At 38.9% G+C, this 17,224-nt stretch overlaps 1 protein-coding gene across 4 annotated transcripts in view; it reads right to left on the reverse strand.

Annotated features, from left to right (window-relative positions):
* SPIN1 (spindlin 1) overlaps window positions 1-17,224 on the reverse strand; it is a 74,992-nt gene that overhangs the window by 44,473 nt on the left and 13,295 nt on the right. For 2 of the 4 annotated variants that reach the window (XM_065946704.1, XM_065946706.1), the window contains one exon: window positions 3,429-3,643. In XM_065946704.1, the coding sequence (XP_065802776.1) occupies window positions 3,429-3,480 (52 nt within the window). In that variant the 5' untranslated portion in view covers window positions 3,481-3,643. Of the gene's footprint in view, window positions 1-3,428; window positions 3,644-7,762; window positions 7,784-16,975; window positions 17,111-17,224 lie in introns of those variants that run through there. The other 2 variants (XM_065946707.1, XM_065946708.1) reach the window with 2 other exon arrangements.

Raw genomic sequence — 17,224 nt, forward strand, 5'->3', positions numbered from 1 at the left:
CACGACTAAAGCAACTTCGCATAAGCAGCAGCAGCACATACTCAACTGAATCACTTTGCTGTATACCTGAAACCAACTCAACATTGCAAATTAGCTATATTTCAATAAAAAATTAAATAGACTTCATTTTCTTAAAAAAACAAAAAGGCTAATGAGAGAAAAAGATGTTATGTGAAAAAGAATCCTCAACAGATTTCAATATCTAATAAAGAGAAATTTGTATACTCATTATTTACAAATACTGAAGGCAAAAATCAAAAACAGAATGCCTACTTTTTGATAAAAGTCTTTGGCACTATTTGACATTTTACTCATGAATTTCTATTGATTGATAAATACAAAAATTGAGGTTTTAAAAAATCTGAATATAGTAAAAATAGTTGTTAATCTGAGTATTAAGCACATCCATCTATTATTACCATTCCCTGTACTTATCGCTATGATTAAAATATGTCATAAAGGGAGAAAATTTATATTTCATAAACTAGGTAAAAATGGAGGCTAACTCTATGGGAGGAAAACATGAAAAAAAGTTTTATCAGGTAAAAGGACTTGCGATTCAACATCAGTAGGTATATATAAACTACCACTTTAGAAACCAATTAAATTCCAACATAATTATATAAATAAATGTAAATTATTTTAAAAAATAGAAATCCCTATTATAGTGAACTATGTATATAGAGATAATGCAAATATGCAATCTTCAAATTTTTATTGATCACACATGCCCTAATGACAAACACTGTCAGGTATTAGGATTTGCCCACTGTGGTGGTTTTAAAACATGACCACAATTCTCTGACACTTCTCCCACAGAGCGGAGTACATGCCCACTCCCTTGAACCTGAGCAGACCTTTGAGACTGCATCAATGAACAAAATACAACAAAAGTGAACCCATATAACTTTCAAGACTCCCAACAGAAAACACCATGCATCTGTGCCTGTTTCTCTTCAGGGACTTGCTCTGGGAGCCATAAGTAATAAGTCCAGATATCCAATGGCCCACAGTGGAAGAGAAATACCCTAGGAGCCCTACACACTGAAGGCTCCCCGCTTCAGTTTCCAGATGGTACCAGACTAAGGGCATATCTGAGCCACCAGAGCAACTCTGGAATGTCTACCCAGGCTTCCTGATGCATGAAAATAAGAAACCCCCTTTCTAGGTGAATTTTATTTGTTAATGGGCACACGTGCTACTGCTATAAGGATTTAAAAGTAACAGAGCCTCCATTTATGTTAACAGGAAAAATGAGTAAGATAATTTTATAAATAATACTGATCAAGGGATCAGTAATCTAAGAGTATAATACATAACAGTGAAAAACAAATGACAGCAGGGTCTTACACATTAAAATATTAAACAACAGGCCAACTGGAATTTACAGAGTATCCACTCTGTCTTTAATGCTGCGCCATGTGCTCTAAGAAATTATCAAAGGATAAGAAAATATAAGATCAAAGTACTGGCTAGGATTAGACAATCTCTCCCTTAACAGTAACATCTCCTGGTTTACCTCCTTCAACTACTTACACCATACTACACATCAGTTTAATCAATTCTCTCTTCTAACTAAGAATATGACTTTAAATCAATGAAGAAAATAGGAGTGATGAATTCAGAATGGTGTGCATAAAAAACTTGGGGTACAATTACTATTTCAAGCTACAGAAATATGGGGGGTTCACTGATCAACAAAAACTTTTGTTGACAGCAATTTTTGCAACAAATGAGATGAAATAAACATTTTGTTAAAATAGTAAGATCAACAGAAACTGTTTTTTTAAAACATTGCAGCTACAATGTGGTAGGCATGTAGCTAAGCACCTAACACACAAAAACACATTTATTTCTTCATAATAACTCCAGTAGATACATAACAGTACTATTGTTTAAATGAGGAAAAACAAGACTTAAGAAGATACAAAATGTACCAATGTCTACACAGCTAGTAAAAGAGCAGGACAAGACTCCCCTGGTGGTGTAGTGGATAAGAATCCGCCTGCCAATGCAGGGGACACAAGCTTGACCCCTGGTCTGAGAAGATTCCACATGTTGCAGAGCAATTTAAGCCTGTGTGTAACTTGAACCTGCGCTCTAGAGCCCGCATGTGGCAACTGAACCTGTGCTCTAGAGCCAGCATGCGGCAACTACTGAAGCCAGTGTGTCTAGAGCTTGTGCTCTGCATCAAGAAGTCACGGCGATGCAGCGCAAAGAGCAGTCCCTGCTAGTAGAAACTAGAGAAACTGGACGCGGCAACAGAGACCTAGTGTGAACAAAAATAAATAGATTATTTAAAAAGTTCTAAGAAGTAACGAAATAAAGAGCAGGGTAGAACTGATGAGAGTTGGAGTCAGAATAGTAAACTCTCAGCTGACTTACACTCCAGTTTGCCACCAGGACTGCAAGTTAATCTTATGGACAAATATAACAGTTGAATCAGTGTGTACAAGAGGAACTAAAATCAAAGAGATAAAAGGAACTTAAAATCTTAATCCCTGTGGCTCCTCTACAAAGGAATTACAAACACCATAGCAAATAAATAAAATAAATTCTAAACCACACAGCAACTATTTGTTAAGATTAATAGTAATTCTGCTAGCTGAATTCTCAGAGTCACTTGTATTTGACAGATGTTTTCAATATTCAAATGTATTTCTGGAATGGACAAAAATGCAAGTCCAAAAGAGAATACTGGGCTTCCCTGATGGCTCAGTGAAGATCCCTAGAGAAAAAAAATGGCAACCCACTCCAGTATTCTTGCCTGGGAAATCCCATGGACAGAGAAGCCTGGGAGGCTACAGTTCATGGTGTCGAAAAGGAATCAGACACAACTTAGTGACTAAACAACAACAAAAGAATATATTACTTACCTATTTTATTTTGTAGCCTATAAGATTTTTACCTTTTAGTTTTCTAGGGTAGACAAAAGCCATGCAAAATCTAAACTTCTAGTATCAGCTGTATGCCACAAAAATAAGAATTTCTATTAAATATTCATTTCATTTCCATACAGTACATTCCAGTAAAGTTCTTTCAAGTAAATACACAAAAAACTAAGTTTACCTTTTTTCCTATTAAATACTCTAAACCTCACTAAATCTAATACTCATCTAGTCATCTCACTTTCACTTCTTTCAAAAACCAATGATAAAACTTTTACTTACTATAAACCTCTTATGTGTTTACAACTCACTTGCTAAATTTACTGGACATCCATAACTCACTGCAAAAGACCACAGAAAAAATTAATATGATCCCTATGTTTCAAAAACCTAAACCTGTGTTTTTCACATGTATAAAATACTAGAAATCACAAAGCTTTAAGAATAGCAAACCACTGGGAATTACATGAAAGCATTCCCCATTTTTACAACTGTTTCAAATTTATTGTACTAAAGTAAGTGTAGAACTGCACTGCCTACCTGCATCAGCTCTGGACCGCTGGCCAGGTGTCTTTCCGAATGGGGTCTTCATTCATCTGTATTTAAGTGAGCAGCACAGCTGCTGGACTAGGGTGAAAATTCAATATGCTCCAATTTGAAACTTTTCACAGAATTTCAATGTTCTTGTTAATCCATCATCCCAAGCGCTTTTTTTTTTAACAAGTTCAGCAAAAATACGTGAAATCTTAAGTACTCTGTAAAACAGTGAAATAACAGTTCATTACTAGAGCATCACACAAGAGCAAACTTCTCCAAGTAAGTCATCAAACGTGACATTATTTTAAACGTAACATCAGTGAAAACGCACTTTGCCCAGAAGCAATTAACTTTAATTCCTCAGTCTTCAGTGCCAAGGACTGCACAGAGAAACAAGAGAAAAGGAAGTACTAGACCCTTCAACAAAGAAAACGGCAGTTCCTTGGCAGTCAATTGAACATAATACAGCCTTGGGCTTCCCATGCTGTATCCCAATCCATTTTGCTGGCAGAAGTCAGAAAAGGGTAGACACTGGTGAGTCAAAGATTTAGACTGGCATAGCCCATCTTCTTGACAGGACACAAAAAGACCCAGCAAGACACAGGAGAGAGAAACAGGTGCAGCAGGTACGCAGTGGAACAACTGCTGGAGGATGACTCAACACTGGAAAGCACTTCAAGCCTGAGCCACTGCTGGGTGGAAGGTCGGTAAACCAGAAGACTTGGGTAAGATAAGGGATTACAGTCAATAAGACTTAGCAGTTCCCTTTCTGCTCCTAAGATTCCAGAAACCAGAGGGAAAGATCCAGGAATTCTGGAGGACCCTTAAAGAAATTTTCATTCATTCCCATGCAGAAAGTTAAATCATCTTATAGAAATGATTTATCCTTTAAACCAAATTTGGATCCAGTTTACAGTCCACGTAGTAAAACATCTATGGAAACATATTCTCATAAACCACAAAAATATCTACCACAAATTTCAGTTCACAAACTGAACCACCTGACTACATTCAGTTCTCATGTATTAGTTACCATATCTACAATGTATAGCCATGTGTTCACAGGTTTAAAAACTAAAGGGGATGCATTTCCTAGAGACTAACATGTAACAAAATAGTTAAAATAATTTATAAAGTCTAAATAATAAGGGGAAAAGGAATTATTTTTACTGGTGAAAAAATCTTAACTACATAAATAAAACTTTATAAAACCTCAAGGGAAATTTAAAATCAAATGGACTGTACAATTCAATGAATATTCAGAATGACTATTGTTTGAAGCTAAGGTAGAAGGGAAGAGACACTACAAAAGTAATAAGTAAGCAAAGGAGATAGTATCTCAAGTGGCAGTAAGTTATAGGGCATCCCTCAGAGATATGGCGGGTTCAGTTCCAGACCACCACAATAAAGCAATTATTGTCAATTGTCAACTATAAACTGGTGCTTGCCAAGGGCGTTTGCCATCTGCCTCTGTGGAGACCGAACACTGTGCTGCTGCAGCTGTTGACCTTCAACACCCCCCGAGGGAGTTCAGGGTAGAGAATAAGGCACTCTGTGCGCCACAGAATCTGGTGGAACGGGTCTTTAGATAGTTGGATATTTTCAAGAACTGATTTCATGACCCCAATCTCTGCATCTCCTCATATCTAGAAAAGCACTAAAACCCTTCATGAAGACTTCAGCTCCTCATGACTAGCAGAAAACCTCTTACTAGGTTAAGAGCTTGATTGCACGGTGAACTCCCCCTTCACAACAATCTTTACATTCACTTTCCCTCACTACCTCTTTGGAGCAGTATCTCAGAGCTATAGGAGATGCTGTCTCCCTGGCTGCAGTCCTCATTTTGTCCCAAATAAAACTTAACTCACAGCTCTCATGTTGTTTTTAAGTCGACACAATAAAGTGAGTCACATGAATTTTTTGGTTTCCAGTGCATATAAAAGTTACGTTCACATTATACTGTTATCTATTAAGTATGTAGCAGCATTATACCTGAAGAAAACTACGTACATAAAAAAAAGAAAGAAAACTATGCACATATCTTGATTTTAAAAGATTCTATTGCTAAAAAAGCTATTATCTGCCAATGCCAGGTTGCCACAAGCCTTCAATAAAACGAGGTAAGGTTGTAATGAAAAAAAAAATGGAAGCAGTATTACCAAGTCCATGCTCATCCTGCTTGCCGCACAACAGGGCAATGAATCCAAGAGACAAGGTGTAGAGGCAAGCTGGCTGACCAAGGAGATGGCAGACTAACATCTCAAAATAACCATCCTGTCTGGGTCTGGATGCCAGGTTCTTTTATAGAACCCAAGAAAGAAGCAATGAGGATCCATAGTCAAAAGGCAGAATAGAGAGAGAGGCAGTGAGGAAGTAAAGTAAAAAGAGTTTTCAGTCTTGCAAATATCTCCAGAAAGAGCCAGCCTCTGGAAAGAATGTGTAAATCTTTTTTTTGCAGCCATTCACAGGTGGGCAGGGTCAGATTATCTATGAGATGAACAAGGCATTTTCCTTTAACAGGCAAACAATACAGTTTGTGGAAGTGATGGAATTCCAGCAGAGCTATTTAAAATCCTAAAAGATGATGCTAGTGAAGTGCCGCACTCAATATGTCAGCAAATCTGGAAAACCCAGCAGTGGCCACAGGACAATCCTCACCCAAATTCCCAAGAAGGGCAGTTCTAAAGAATGGTTAAACCAGACAATTGCACTCATCTCCCATTCTAGCAAGGTTATGTTCAAAACCCTCCAAGCTAAGCTTCAGCATTATGTGAACCCGAGAACTTCCAGATGTTCAACCTGGGTTTAGAAAAAGAAGAGGAACCAGAGATCAAATTGCCAACATTTGCTGGATCATAGAGAAAGCAAGGGAATTCCAAAAAAAATCTGCCTCTGTTTCACTGACTACACTAAAGCCTTTGACTGTGTAGATCACAACAATCTGTGGAAAACTCTTAAAGAGATGGGAATACCAGACTATTACCTGTCTCCTAAGAAATCTGTATGCAGGTCAAGAAGCAAGTTAGAACCCTGTATGGAACAACTGACTGGTTCAGGATTGAGAAAGGAGTACAAGGCTGTTATTGTCACTCTGTTTATTTAACTTATATGCAAAGCACATGATGAGAAATGCTGGGCTGGATGACTCACAAGGTAGAAGATTGCCAGGAGAAATATCAAAACTTCAGATATGCAGATGATCCCACTCTAATGACAGAAAGTGAAGAGAAACTAAAGAGATTCTTGATGAGGGCGAAGGCAGGAGAGTGAAAAAGTCAGCTTAAAACTCAATATCAAAAAAACTAAGATCATGCATTCGGTCCCATCACTTCATGGCAAAGAGAAGGGGAAAAGGTGTAAACAGGGACAGATTTCCTCTTCTTCAGCTCTAAAATCACAGATGGTGACTGCAGCCATGAAATTAGAAGACCACTGCTTCTAAGCAGGAAAGCTATGACAAACTTAGTGTGTTAAAAAGCAAGGACTTCATTTTGCTGACAGAGGTCTATATAATCAAGGCTATGGTCTTTCCAGTAGTCATGTATGGATGTTAGAGCTGGACATTAAAGAAGCAGAGCAAGGAAGAACTGATGCTTTTGAAATGTGATGCTGAAGGAGACCCTTGAGAGTATCTTGGAAAGCAAGGAGATCAAACCAGTCAGTCTTAAAGGAAATCAACCCTAAATACTCTTTGGAAGGAATGAAGCTGAAGTTCCAATACTTTGGCCACCTAACAAACAGCTGGGCTTCTTCCCCGGTGGCTCAGTGATAAAGATTCTGCCTGCAATACAAGGACTACAGGTGACATGGGTTCAGTCACTGGGTTGGGACGATCCCCTGGAGGAGGGCATGGCAACCCACTCCAGTATTCTTGCTGGAGAACCCATGGATAGAGGAGCCTGGCAGGCTACAGTCCATGGGGTCACAGAGTTGGACACAGATGAAGCAACTTCGCACACACACACAATGCAAACAGCTGTTCCTAAGGGCTCTCCCACATTGAGCTGAGGAAACCAGTCTAGGTGTCATGACAACAAAGACCGACATCCACCTTTCCCAAGAGTCCACCCAACAGCCATGCAAGCCTCGCACAGCTCTACCTTTCACATCAGAAATCTCAGCTTTCACATTCAACTCTTCTCACGCTGCTGTAGCTTTCCCCACTGGAACCCTACAGCCCTTATCCTCTAACTATCCAAACCTCTCCACTGCCTTCTGAAAGGCAGTCCCCTCCACCCAGTAGCTCCCTCCAAAGTGGTTGTTTGTGTTCTCCACTGTCTTTACTTACATGATCTCTCCTACCTGCCACACCCTAATGCGGAGGCATGTGCACTCACTAGTAATAACAGGCTTCCCTTTTTCTTCAAAAGAATTGATGCTTTTGAACTGCAGTGCTGGAGAAGGCTCTTCAGAGTCCTGTGGACTGCAAGGAGATCAAACCAGTCAATCCTAAAGGAAATCAGTCCTGAATATTCACTGGAAGGAACGATGCTGAAGCTGAAAACTCCAATACTTTGGCCACCTGATGCCAAGGGTCCACTCATTAGAAAAGACGCTGATGCTGGGAAAGATTGAAGGCAGGAGAAGAGGACAACAGAGAATGAGATGGTTGGATGGCATCACCATCTCGATGTACATGTGTCTGAGCAAGTTCCAGGGGTTAGCGATGGACAGGGAAGCCTAGTGTGCTGCAGTCCCTGGGGTCGCAAAGAGTCGGAGACAAAAGAGCAACTAAACAGAACTTTTTGTTGCAGACCTCTACCTACCTATTAACCCTCTAGTCATCTGAACACATTTTTTAAAATTTGGTTCCTGGTTTGCTTGTTTTCCATTACAATTTTCGCAACAAAAGATCCTTTGAACAACATGCCCCCTTGGTTCTAAAACATCTTTACTTCAATCTACCCAAATCTAGCCAACTATCTTCACAGTCACAACCTCAACCTTCTCATTACCAACCAATCCAATATACCTCTGGAATCTTTAAGCATCTCACAGTCAAAACAACCTCCAGTCACTCCACTTTTCTTACACCAGCCATCCTACTCCCAACCATGACTTTATGCAACCACTACCTCCAAACTACGGCTTGATTTTTATCTCCTTGGGTACTAACCGCCCGCATTACTCAGCTTAGATTCCACAGATGGTCAATTACACTGTGAGTCCCTTGCTTGTCTCCAGCACTTTCTGCCAAAACCAACTTCTTGCTTACTACAGCCACAATCTGAGCCATTAAGCATGGCTGAAAAACTTCAAACTTAGAATCTTATATCTCAAGTGAGCTTTTGACAATTCCATGCCCACCGTCAACATGTAAGCTTCCTTTTTGCTAGTCAGATGGGAGCAAACAAAAAAGAACTACTCATCTTCCCACTACCAAATTTATTAGTTGACTGGTACCTTCTCCTACTATAGTAACAGATGAACTGTTTCAATTCAACCCTTTCATATGTTTTGCAAATCCCATCTCCTGTATCAATTTCCCTTACCACTAACATATTCTCATCCGCACCTAACAAAGGATGTAGTATTTTCCAGTTTTAAAAACATCTCACGATTCTGTTCCTTTTCTGACGTTCTTTACAAAGCTACTTCAAAGACTGAAGAATATTTTAACCTACGCAAGTATCAATATTCCCTAACTTAATAAATCAACTTGGCTCTATAACATAAAAAATTTGGCTTACTGATGATCTAAAGGCACCCTTCTCACTAGCAGATATAAACTTGTCTTTGTATGATTTTCTATTGCTTATCACTGCATTAAAATTTTCAGGTTAATCTTGTTATAATACTTTCACAGAAAAGTATAACACACAGACTGAAGAGTTGCAGCAGGAAAGGATACAGGAGCTTTTTTAAGAACACAAAAGTCCTTCCCCATTTTTGAGTTGCAATTACTATTCCAAACTGCCTGGTTTTATCTTAGAAATGATACAGCAAAATCTCATTTCTAAGATAGCAGGAGTCACAATTATTTTTCAAGTATCACAGAAAATGTTATCAAGTGAGGCTTAATTTGATGGCCATAAAAAAGATAGCCCTCTATTCAGGATTAAGTCCAGCAGACTGCTAACCCCATGAGGTGAAAAGCTTCTAGAGAATAATGTTGCATAGTACCAAAGAATCACCCCAAATGACCCGCTGATTATGAACGGTGCTTGACACTGGAGGGACCAAACCATCCAACAGCACTAATTATGAGCCAACCACTCTCTGGAGTCTTTCAGACATGATGTAATGCAAAGCACACCACACACAAGAGCAGGTAAGAAGTTTCTACAAGACAAACGGGTCATATTCTACACACGTGCAATGTCATAAGAAAAAAAAGTAGACACTGATCCAGATTAAGACACTAAAAGCAGACAAGTAAATCCTAAGCGAATGGTTTGGAGGGAAAAGCTGTAGAAGACACTGAAGATAAACAGGGAAATCTAAATAGGAACTATATAATAGATAACACATTATGACATTATCATTAAACTTTAAAAGCACAATGACATTATAGCTATGCCTAAGAATACACTTATTTTTAGGATACACAAATTTCTACAGGTAGGATGACATAATGTTTCCAAGTGAATTTCAAACAGTTCAGGGGAAGAAAGCAATACATACAACAGTCAATCAAGTGAAAATGATAAAATATTAATTTCTCAATCTAAACAAAGAACATATTAATGTTATTCTCCAAATTCCTATTTCAATTTAAATTTTTTAAAAAATAAAATTTTTCATAATAAAATTTGGAGAAAAGATGATCTTGGATTTCCCTTTGCTAAGTCCATCTGTATTAAATATAGCTAGCTATCCAGGTATGCAATTTTGCTAAATAACTTTTAAAATGTCATGAATTTAGTTTTGAAAGTCAAAATTCTTCTATAACCATCTCAAAGGTTGTCTGTCCCCAAGCACATGCTGTGTCTCACACACTGATATACATGTAACAACTCAGACTCTACACCGCCACCATGAGGCACACACTAGAGCTGTTCCATTTTGGAAATTAAAAACCTATGGCACTGAAATTAAAACAGCTCATAAAGGGGCTGCAAGAAGTACTACTGAGATATATTTCTTATTTTAAAAATAAACACAGGGACTTCCCTGGTGGTCCAGTGGCTAAAATTCTGCACATTCACTGCAGGGGGGCACGAGTTCAATCTCTGGTAGGTGAACTAAGATCCCACATGCCACAAGGTGTGTGCCCCCCCCCCCAACCAAACAAAAATTAAAAACATAGATTGTGCCCATAAAGGAAAAGGACACCACGAAAAAAATCAATGACACAGTGCTGCTGTCTCCAAAAAAGTTAAGAAATGAATGATTCAAATTTTCAGATGTAAAATTAAGTAATAAACACAAAGCAGAAGTTACATATCAAAATATTTGCTGCCAGCTGCTATCACCAAACAGTGCTATTTATAAATTCCTAAAGCTGCTTAAGCAGAAGTGCCATGTTCCAAAGAAGTCTCAACACCAATGCAAAAGTACCCAGGAACACTAAAGGCCAAACACATCACGTGTAAGCTGAAGTTTGGGCTACCAACAAGGGTCTTAAAGCTGTCATCACAGAAGGTTCAGAGTATGTGTGTGGGGGGAGGGGATTTATGTTAACACAAATATTTACATGAAAAATGACATATGGCTAAAATCAGAATAGGACCTAAACATTAAACAAGAAATAATTTTAATTAAGATATTGTAGATACAAAGAAAAGCACCCAAATCTTAAAAGTGTTATGATGCCTGCAATTGACTGCAACTTTCAAATGGCTCAACAAAAAATGTTAGTAGAGCAAAATGTTAGTAAATGAAATTTCAATGGAGAACATACAGGTATAACTAAGCTATACTTTTAACCTTTCAATGTAGAAGAAATTTCATTTTAAAAGCTTGTGGGTGGCTGATTCACATCAATGTATAACAAAACCCACTGAAAAATAAAAAAATTTAAAAAAAAATAAATAAATAAAAGCTTGTGGGGTGGGGAACAGCAGAGAGAGGAGAATAGCAAAGTTTGGAACTAGTGGCAACAGCACAGATTTACTACACGTACTCAACAGTCTGTAGCTTATTTCCTAAAATGAGAATTTTTTTTAAAAAAAGATTAAGAAAAGGCGGCAAAATATTTGCAACTCCTGAATCTGGATGGCAAATATCAGATGTTCAAATGCCTGTTTCAACTTTTCTATATGTTTGAAAATTTTCACAATAAAATGGTGAGAGAGAAAGAGTCAGTGGTTTCAGATTTTATAAATCTGGAAAGAAAAAGCATTGGTTTACAACTTAGAACCTTCCCAAGTACCTGAAAGAATTTACTAGAGAAGTCCAGTCACAAATGTTTCAATGGATGGCAGGTAAAACCAGCACTCTAGGTCTCCGGTGCTGACATCCCTTTGGCCATAACTTTAAGATTAAAATGAAGGGCTCAATTTGAACACAATAGCATTAACTGTTGTTAATGTAGCCAGTTACTGTAGCCAGTGTTTGGCTACAGTATATACCAAGAGTTCACTTGGAAGGTTTTCAGAGCCCCAAACTATCAATATAAACAAAACCATTAAACAGTCTAAATCACCAGACATCTAAACACCAAGTTGTAATATAAGAGCTCTTAAGCGTGGGCAAAACTCACAAGTACCATGAACTTGGACAAGGGAAATATTCTATCTTCATTTTCCTTTTACTTCCATCATGTGTACGAAACCACAATATTATGAGTATCCCTGACTTTCTCAAACAATAGAAATCACAGATCTTTCCAACCCCCACTGCATGTGTTACAGATCTCAAAATAGCTTTAAAGCTCATCTACTACTTCTAAATTAAGTTACATGGCCTGCCACAGAACAGACATGACCAGAGCCATCAGGGTGTTAGTCACCAAACTATGAAAACAGAATTGGTGACTGTTGTAAAACAAAGAGTTTGGCTGGCCTTCATCCTCCTAGGAAGTACCTTCTAAACCCTGGGAATGTACTTAGTAACAGGAGTGCTTGTGATTTATGATCCCCTAGATAGTCTGTGCTAACAGATGACTCACCAAGATCAACCAGGGGATTACAGAACTGGGATTCTGAGTACCCTGAGAGCAGTCAGTTTTAAAGGAGAGAAGCTAAAGACTGAGCTCAACCTTACTGTCAATGATTCAATCAGCCATGCTTACATAACAAAGCCCCAGTAAACACTCTGGACAGCCAAGCTTCCCTGGTCAACAATACTCCAGCTCTACACATCGCTACATATCCATGTGCAGGAGAGTGATACTCCTGACTCCACCAAAGAAAACTGGATGATTCCCACTCAGATTATTACAGACCTCGTCCTGTGTGTTTCTGCTTTTGGATGGTCATGGATTTGGATCTTTTTCTGCTATAATGAAACTGTATCATAAGGATAGCATTTTCCTGAGTTCTATGAGTTCTTCTAGTAAATTCTCAAATCTGAGGTGGTTATGGGGACCCCTGAATTGGTAGCCAGGTGGTCAGAAATGTGGATGGCTTGTGGACCCCAAGTTTATTGCTGGTGTCTGCAGCGAGGGCAGTTTTATGGAGGACAATTCTTCAGCCTGTAAAGTTTAGCCTCACTCTGAGTAGCTAGCATGTTAGGATTATATGCACTGATCCACAGATCTATAATGCTCTCCTGTATTCCCTATCGTCAATTATTTATGGATCAATATGCTACAGTCCATGGGGTCGCAGAATCAGACACGACTGAATGACTGAACAACCAACAACAAATGTGAAAGGTCAAAGACCACCTCAATTCACTCTCTGATAAACATCAAGAACTACCATTTCAGTACCTTAAAATATAAACATTGTTTATCTGTAGGTCTTATCTGCCACATAATATATTAATAAAAAAGCACTATTACTAAAGTTTTCATATTTTAGTTAACTATTTAAATATAGCTTATTTCTCCTTTGTTCCCTTGTATTTAACTTACTGTATGCAGAAACATTCTGAGAAGATATCCATAGGTTTCGCCAGACAGCCAAAAGACCCATGACAAAACCATTCCTGCCTAAAACCACTGGCAAGAAAACAACTCCAAATCGTTGGTGTGTCTTTAGAAGGATACACAGCAATCACTATAAAGAACAGACAATCCTGCTAACGATGGACTACCACCACTGGTGATGGACTAGTAATTTAGACCACTCAGCTGAAAGCTAGAATGTTAAAACAAAATCTGAAAGAACAACCTTAACAAAAACTATTGGGAACCAGGGTTTCTTATAGGAATGGTTAATTCCAGGTAAGGAGGAGGAAATACATGAAAAGCCTGGAACATCTTGTGCATACTAGAAGCCAGGAAGTTATCCAACTTAAGAAGGTATCACTGGAGTGGTGTCACAGAGACAAAGCGGGTTCTTTTACACTATTTTCTTGACTGTTATACCGTTCACCCTCTGTATCTGTAAGTTCCACATCCACAGATTCAACCTACCTTAGATCAAAAATATTCAAGGGGAAAAAAATTCCAGAAAGTTCCCCCATAGCACTGGCAACTACTTACACAGCATTTATGGTGCATTTGCAACCAGTTATGCAGTACTTATGTTGCATTAGGTATTATAAATAATTTAGAAATGGCAAAGTATATGGGAGGATGTGCACTGGTTACATGGAAAAACTATGTCATTTTATGGAAGAGACTTGAGCATCCATGGCTTTCTTCATGGGGTACTAGAACCAATCCCCTGCAGATAATGAGGAACTGTATATGCCTGAAAATGTCCACCAACCAAAACTTGAACACACACACTGACACATACCCGAATCACATGCTTGCAGGTATCAAAGAATTCGAAGATGGTGCTTCCAGAGGAAGGGCCGTGAGAGGTAAACCCAAATTTGCAACCACTTTTATCCCTGAGGGTAATGGCCAAGTGTTTGGGGCAGCTAAAGGCTAACAACTGTGCAAGGTGAGGGGCCAAAGGCCAGAACCCAGGGACCACCTAAAGAAGGAGGGGCTAGTAAACCCATCTCCTGGTCAGATGGAATCCTGACTGCTCTCGGGGTCTGAGGGACCGGTAAGAGACCCAGCTGCAACTCATCTCTACCTTAACACTTAGCTGAGATGCTCCTAAGCCACCTGATCCCTCATATGTCTGTCAAAGCAAGCATAGATCCTCTCCAGGAATACCATCCCAGAGCCCAAATTATCTCAAACAATTTAAAAAATGTAATCTACTACATGTGCAACCATATAAGTTAGCCCACAAAGAGACAAAATAAAAACCAGCAGAAACATCAAATAACAACAACCAAAAAAAGCAAGGCCCACCGGGCTGCTGGCTATTGCAGTTACAAAATTATCCTTTAAAGTAAGTTATGGGAAGAAGGCTACAGGAATAAATAACTAAATGAAAAACCATCTGCAACCATCACATTCAAAGTTATTAAAAATAAGATATAAAACTCTGGTAGAAAACTACCACAGAACCAGATTTTCCAGAAGTGAAAAAACACGATAAACTCAATGGACAGATTATCAGTAAGCTAGTCTTGTTAAAGATTAGTGAACAAAGGGAGATCAGAAGAAATACCAAGAATGAAGCATGCAAAGGGTAAAACACCAGGAAATTCTCACAAGTGTTTTAATGGTGTGGAGGGTTGGGAGACAGGGCAACAGAAATACATTAAAAGACAATGACTGCAAACTTCGCAAAAGAATAAAAAGCATTACCGTAGATTCAGTAAGACCTGTAAACACAAAATATAAATTAAAAAATATATAAAATACAAAATATAAATATAAAAAACACAAAATATAAACACACAAAATATAAATTAAAAAATCATAAAAACTGTTCAAAACAAAAGACCAAATAGATAAAAAGCATGAAATAAAAAAGATTCTATCCATGAGAGCAAATACTAAACTGACAGTTTACTTAAGAAAAAAAATGAAAGCTGAAAATGTAATTCAGTTAACTTCTTTCAACACCTTAGAAGAAAACCGACAAGTTAAAACTCTACACATAAAAAATATCCTTCAAAAGGAAAAATCAATTTGAGATATTTTTAGACTAACACAAACTCATAGAATTCACTATTAGGAGTCACACAACAGGGGAGAAACAAAGTGTTCTTCAGGCAGAAGGAAAATGAAACTGGAACTGGACTGACTGGAACTACAGCAAGGAATGAAGAGCGATGAGAAGGGTTAAGTTAAATGGCTAGTACTAGGGGACCCCCTCAGAGAAGGCAGTGGCAGCCCACTCCAGCACTCTTGCCTGGAAAATCCCATGGACGGAGGAGCCTGGTAGGCTGCAGTCCACGGGGTCGCGAACAGTCAGACACGACTGAGCGACTTCCCTTTCACTTTTCACTTTCATGCACTGGAGATGGAAATGGCAACCCACTCCAGTGTTCTTGCCTGGAGAATCCCAGGGACGGGAGAGCCTGGTGGGCTGCCATCTATGGGATCGCACAGAGTTGGACACGACTGACGTGACTTAGCAGCAGCAACAGGGGACTCCCTGGAGGTCCAGCGGTCAGGACTTTGCCCTCCAATGCAGGGGACATGTGTTGATCCCTGGTCACTGAACTAAGATCCCACGTGCCATGGGACAAGAAAGACCACTCGCTGAAGCTAGTGAGGCTGCACGCCACAACGGGAGGGAAGTCCACACGCAGATACCAAGAGCCCACCTGCTGCAGCAGACCCCACGTGCCGCAACCGAGATCTGACAGGGTCAAGTAAGCGTGCTTTAAAAATAATAATAACGTATAAGATAAAATATACAGAGTTAAAATAGCACCAACTGAGCTACATTAAGTGAAAATAGGTGGAGTTTAGGCATCCACAAAGAGGGGAAAATAACCAAATGTTAGATTTTGACAAGTCAAAGATGCATGTTTTAAGTAACCTTGAGGTTTAAAAAAAAAAAAGACAACCAAAGAAATGAGGAAAAGACACATAAAACAGATACAAAAAGCAGAAAACACAAAAACATATTTAAACCCAACTATGTCAGTCATTTTGTTAAATATCAATAGAGCACACACTCCAGTTACATGAAATGCTGTCAGACGAGATTTTTCAAATCCCAGCTATGTAATGCTGACAACAGAAAAAATCCATAGAAAGTATGCAGAAAGACTGCAAAAACAAGTTAAAAAAAATTAAAAGGCACACACTATACCTACTAATCAGAGAAAAGATAATGCAATTACATTAATACTAAGCTAATCGAACTTTACCTCTAATATTACTTTTGCCTTAAAGGACACATTATTTTAAGACTCAATGGTGAGGAAAATATAAAATGCTAAACCTGTCTGCACCTAGTAACATAACCACAAAATAGATAAAGCAAAAATTATCATTAAGGAGAAACAGACAAATGCAAAATAAGCATACCAATACATTTCTCTTGGTAACCAATACAACCAGCAAATCGAAGGGAAAAAAGGACAAGAAGAATCTAACACAATTAGCAAAGCTGAACTAACAAATATAAAGCACTGCATCCAACAAATGTACAAGCACATTCTTTCCAAGCACACACAGGTCGTTTACAAACACTGATCAGAGCAGTGACGTGGCACACAGCAGGCAGAAAGGGCGTGCTCGCCCGCACTCCTCCTTCCTCCTTCTCTCCTCCGCATCTGTGGTAGCAGCAGCAGTGTCCACGATCTAGTCACCAACAAGCAGCTCTTTGTGGGCGTGCAGGAGCTACACACTCCAGGTGAGCAGCCAGGAGACAGTCGCCGAGATCAAGGCTCCTGCAGTCTCGCTGGAGAGCGCTGCTCCAAAGGATCAAGTCCTGCTC

Source organism: Muntiacus reevesi, chromosome 10 (genome assembly GCF_963930625.1).
Source record: "Muntiacus reevesi chromosome 10, mMunRee1.1, whole genome shotgun sequence".
NCBI classification, from domain to species: domain Eukaryota; kingdom Metazoa; phylum Chordata; class Mammalia; order Artiodactyla; family Cervidae; genus Muntiacus; species Muntiacus reevesi.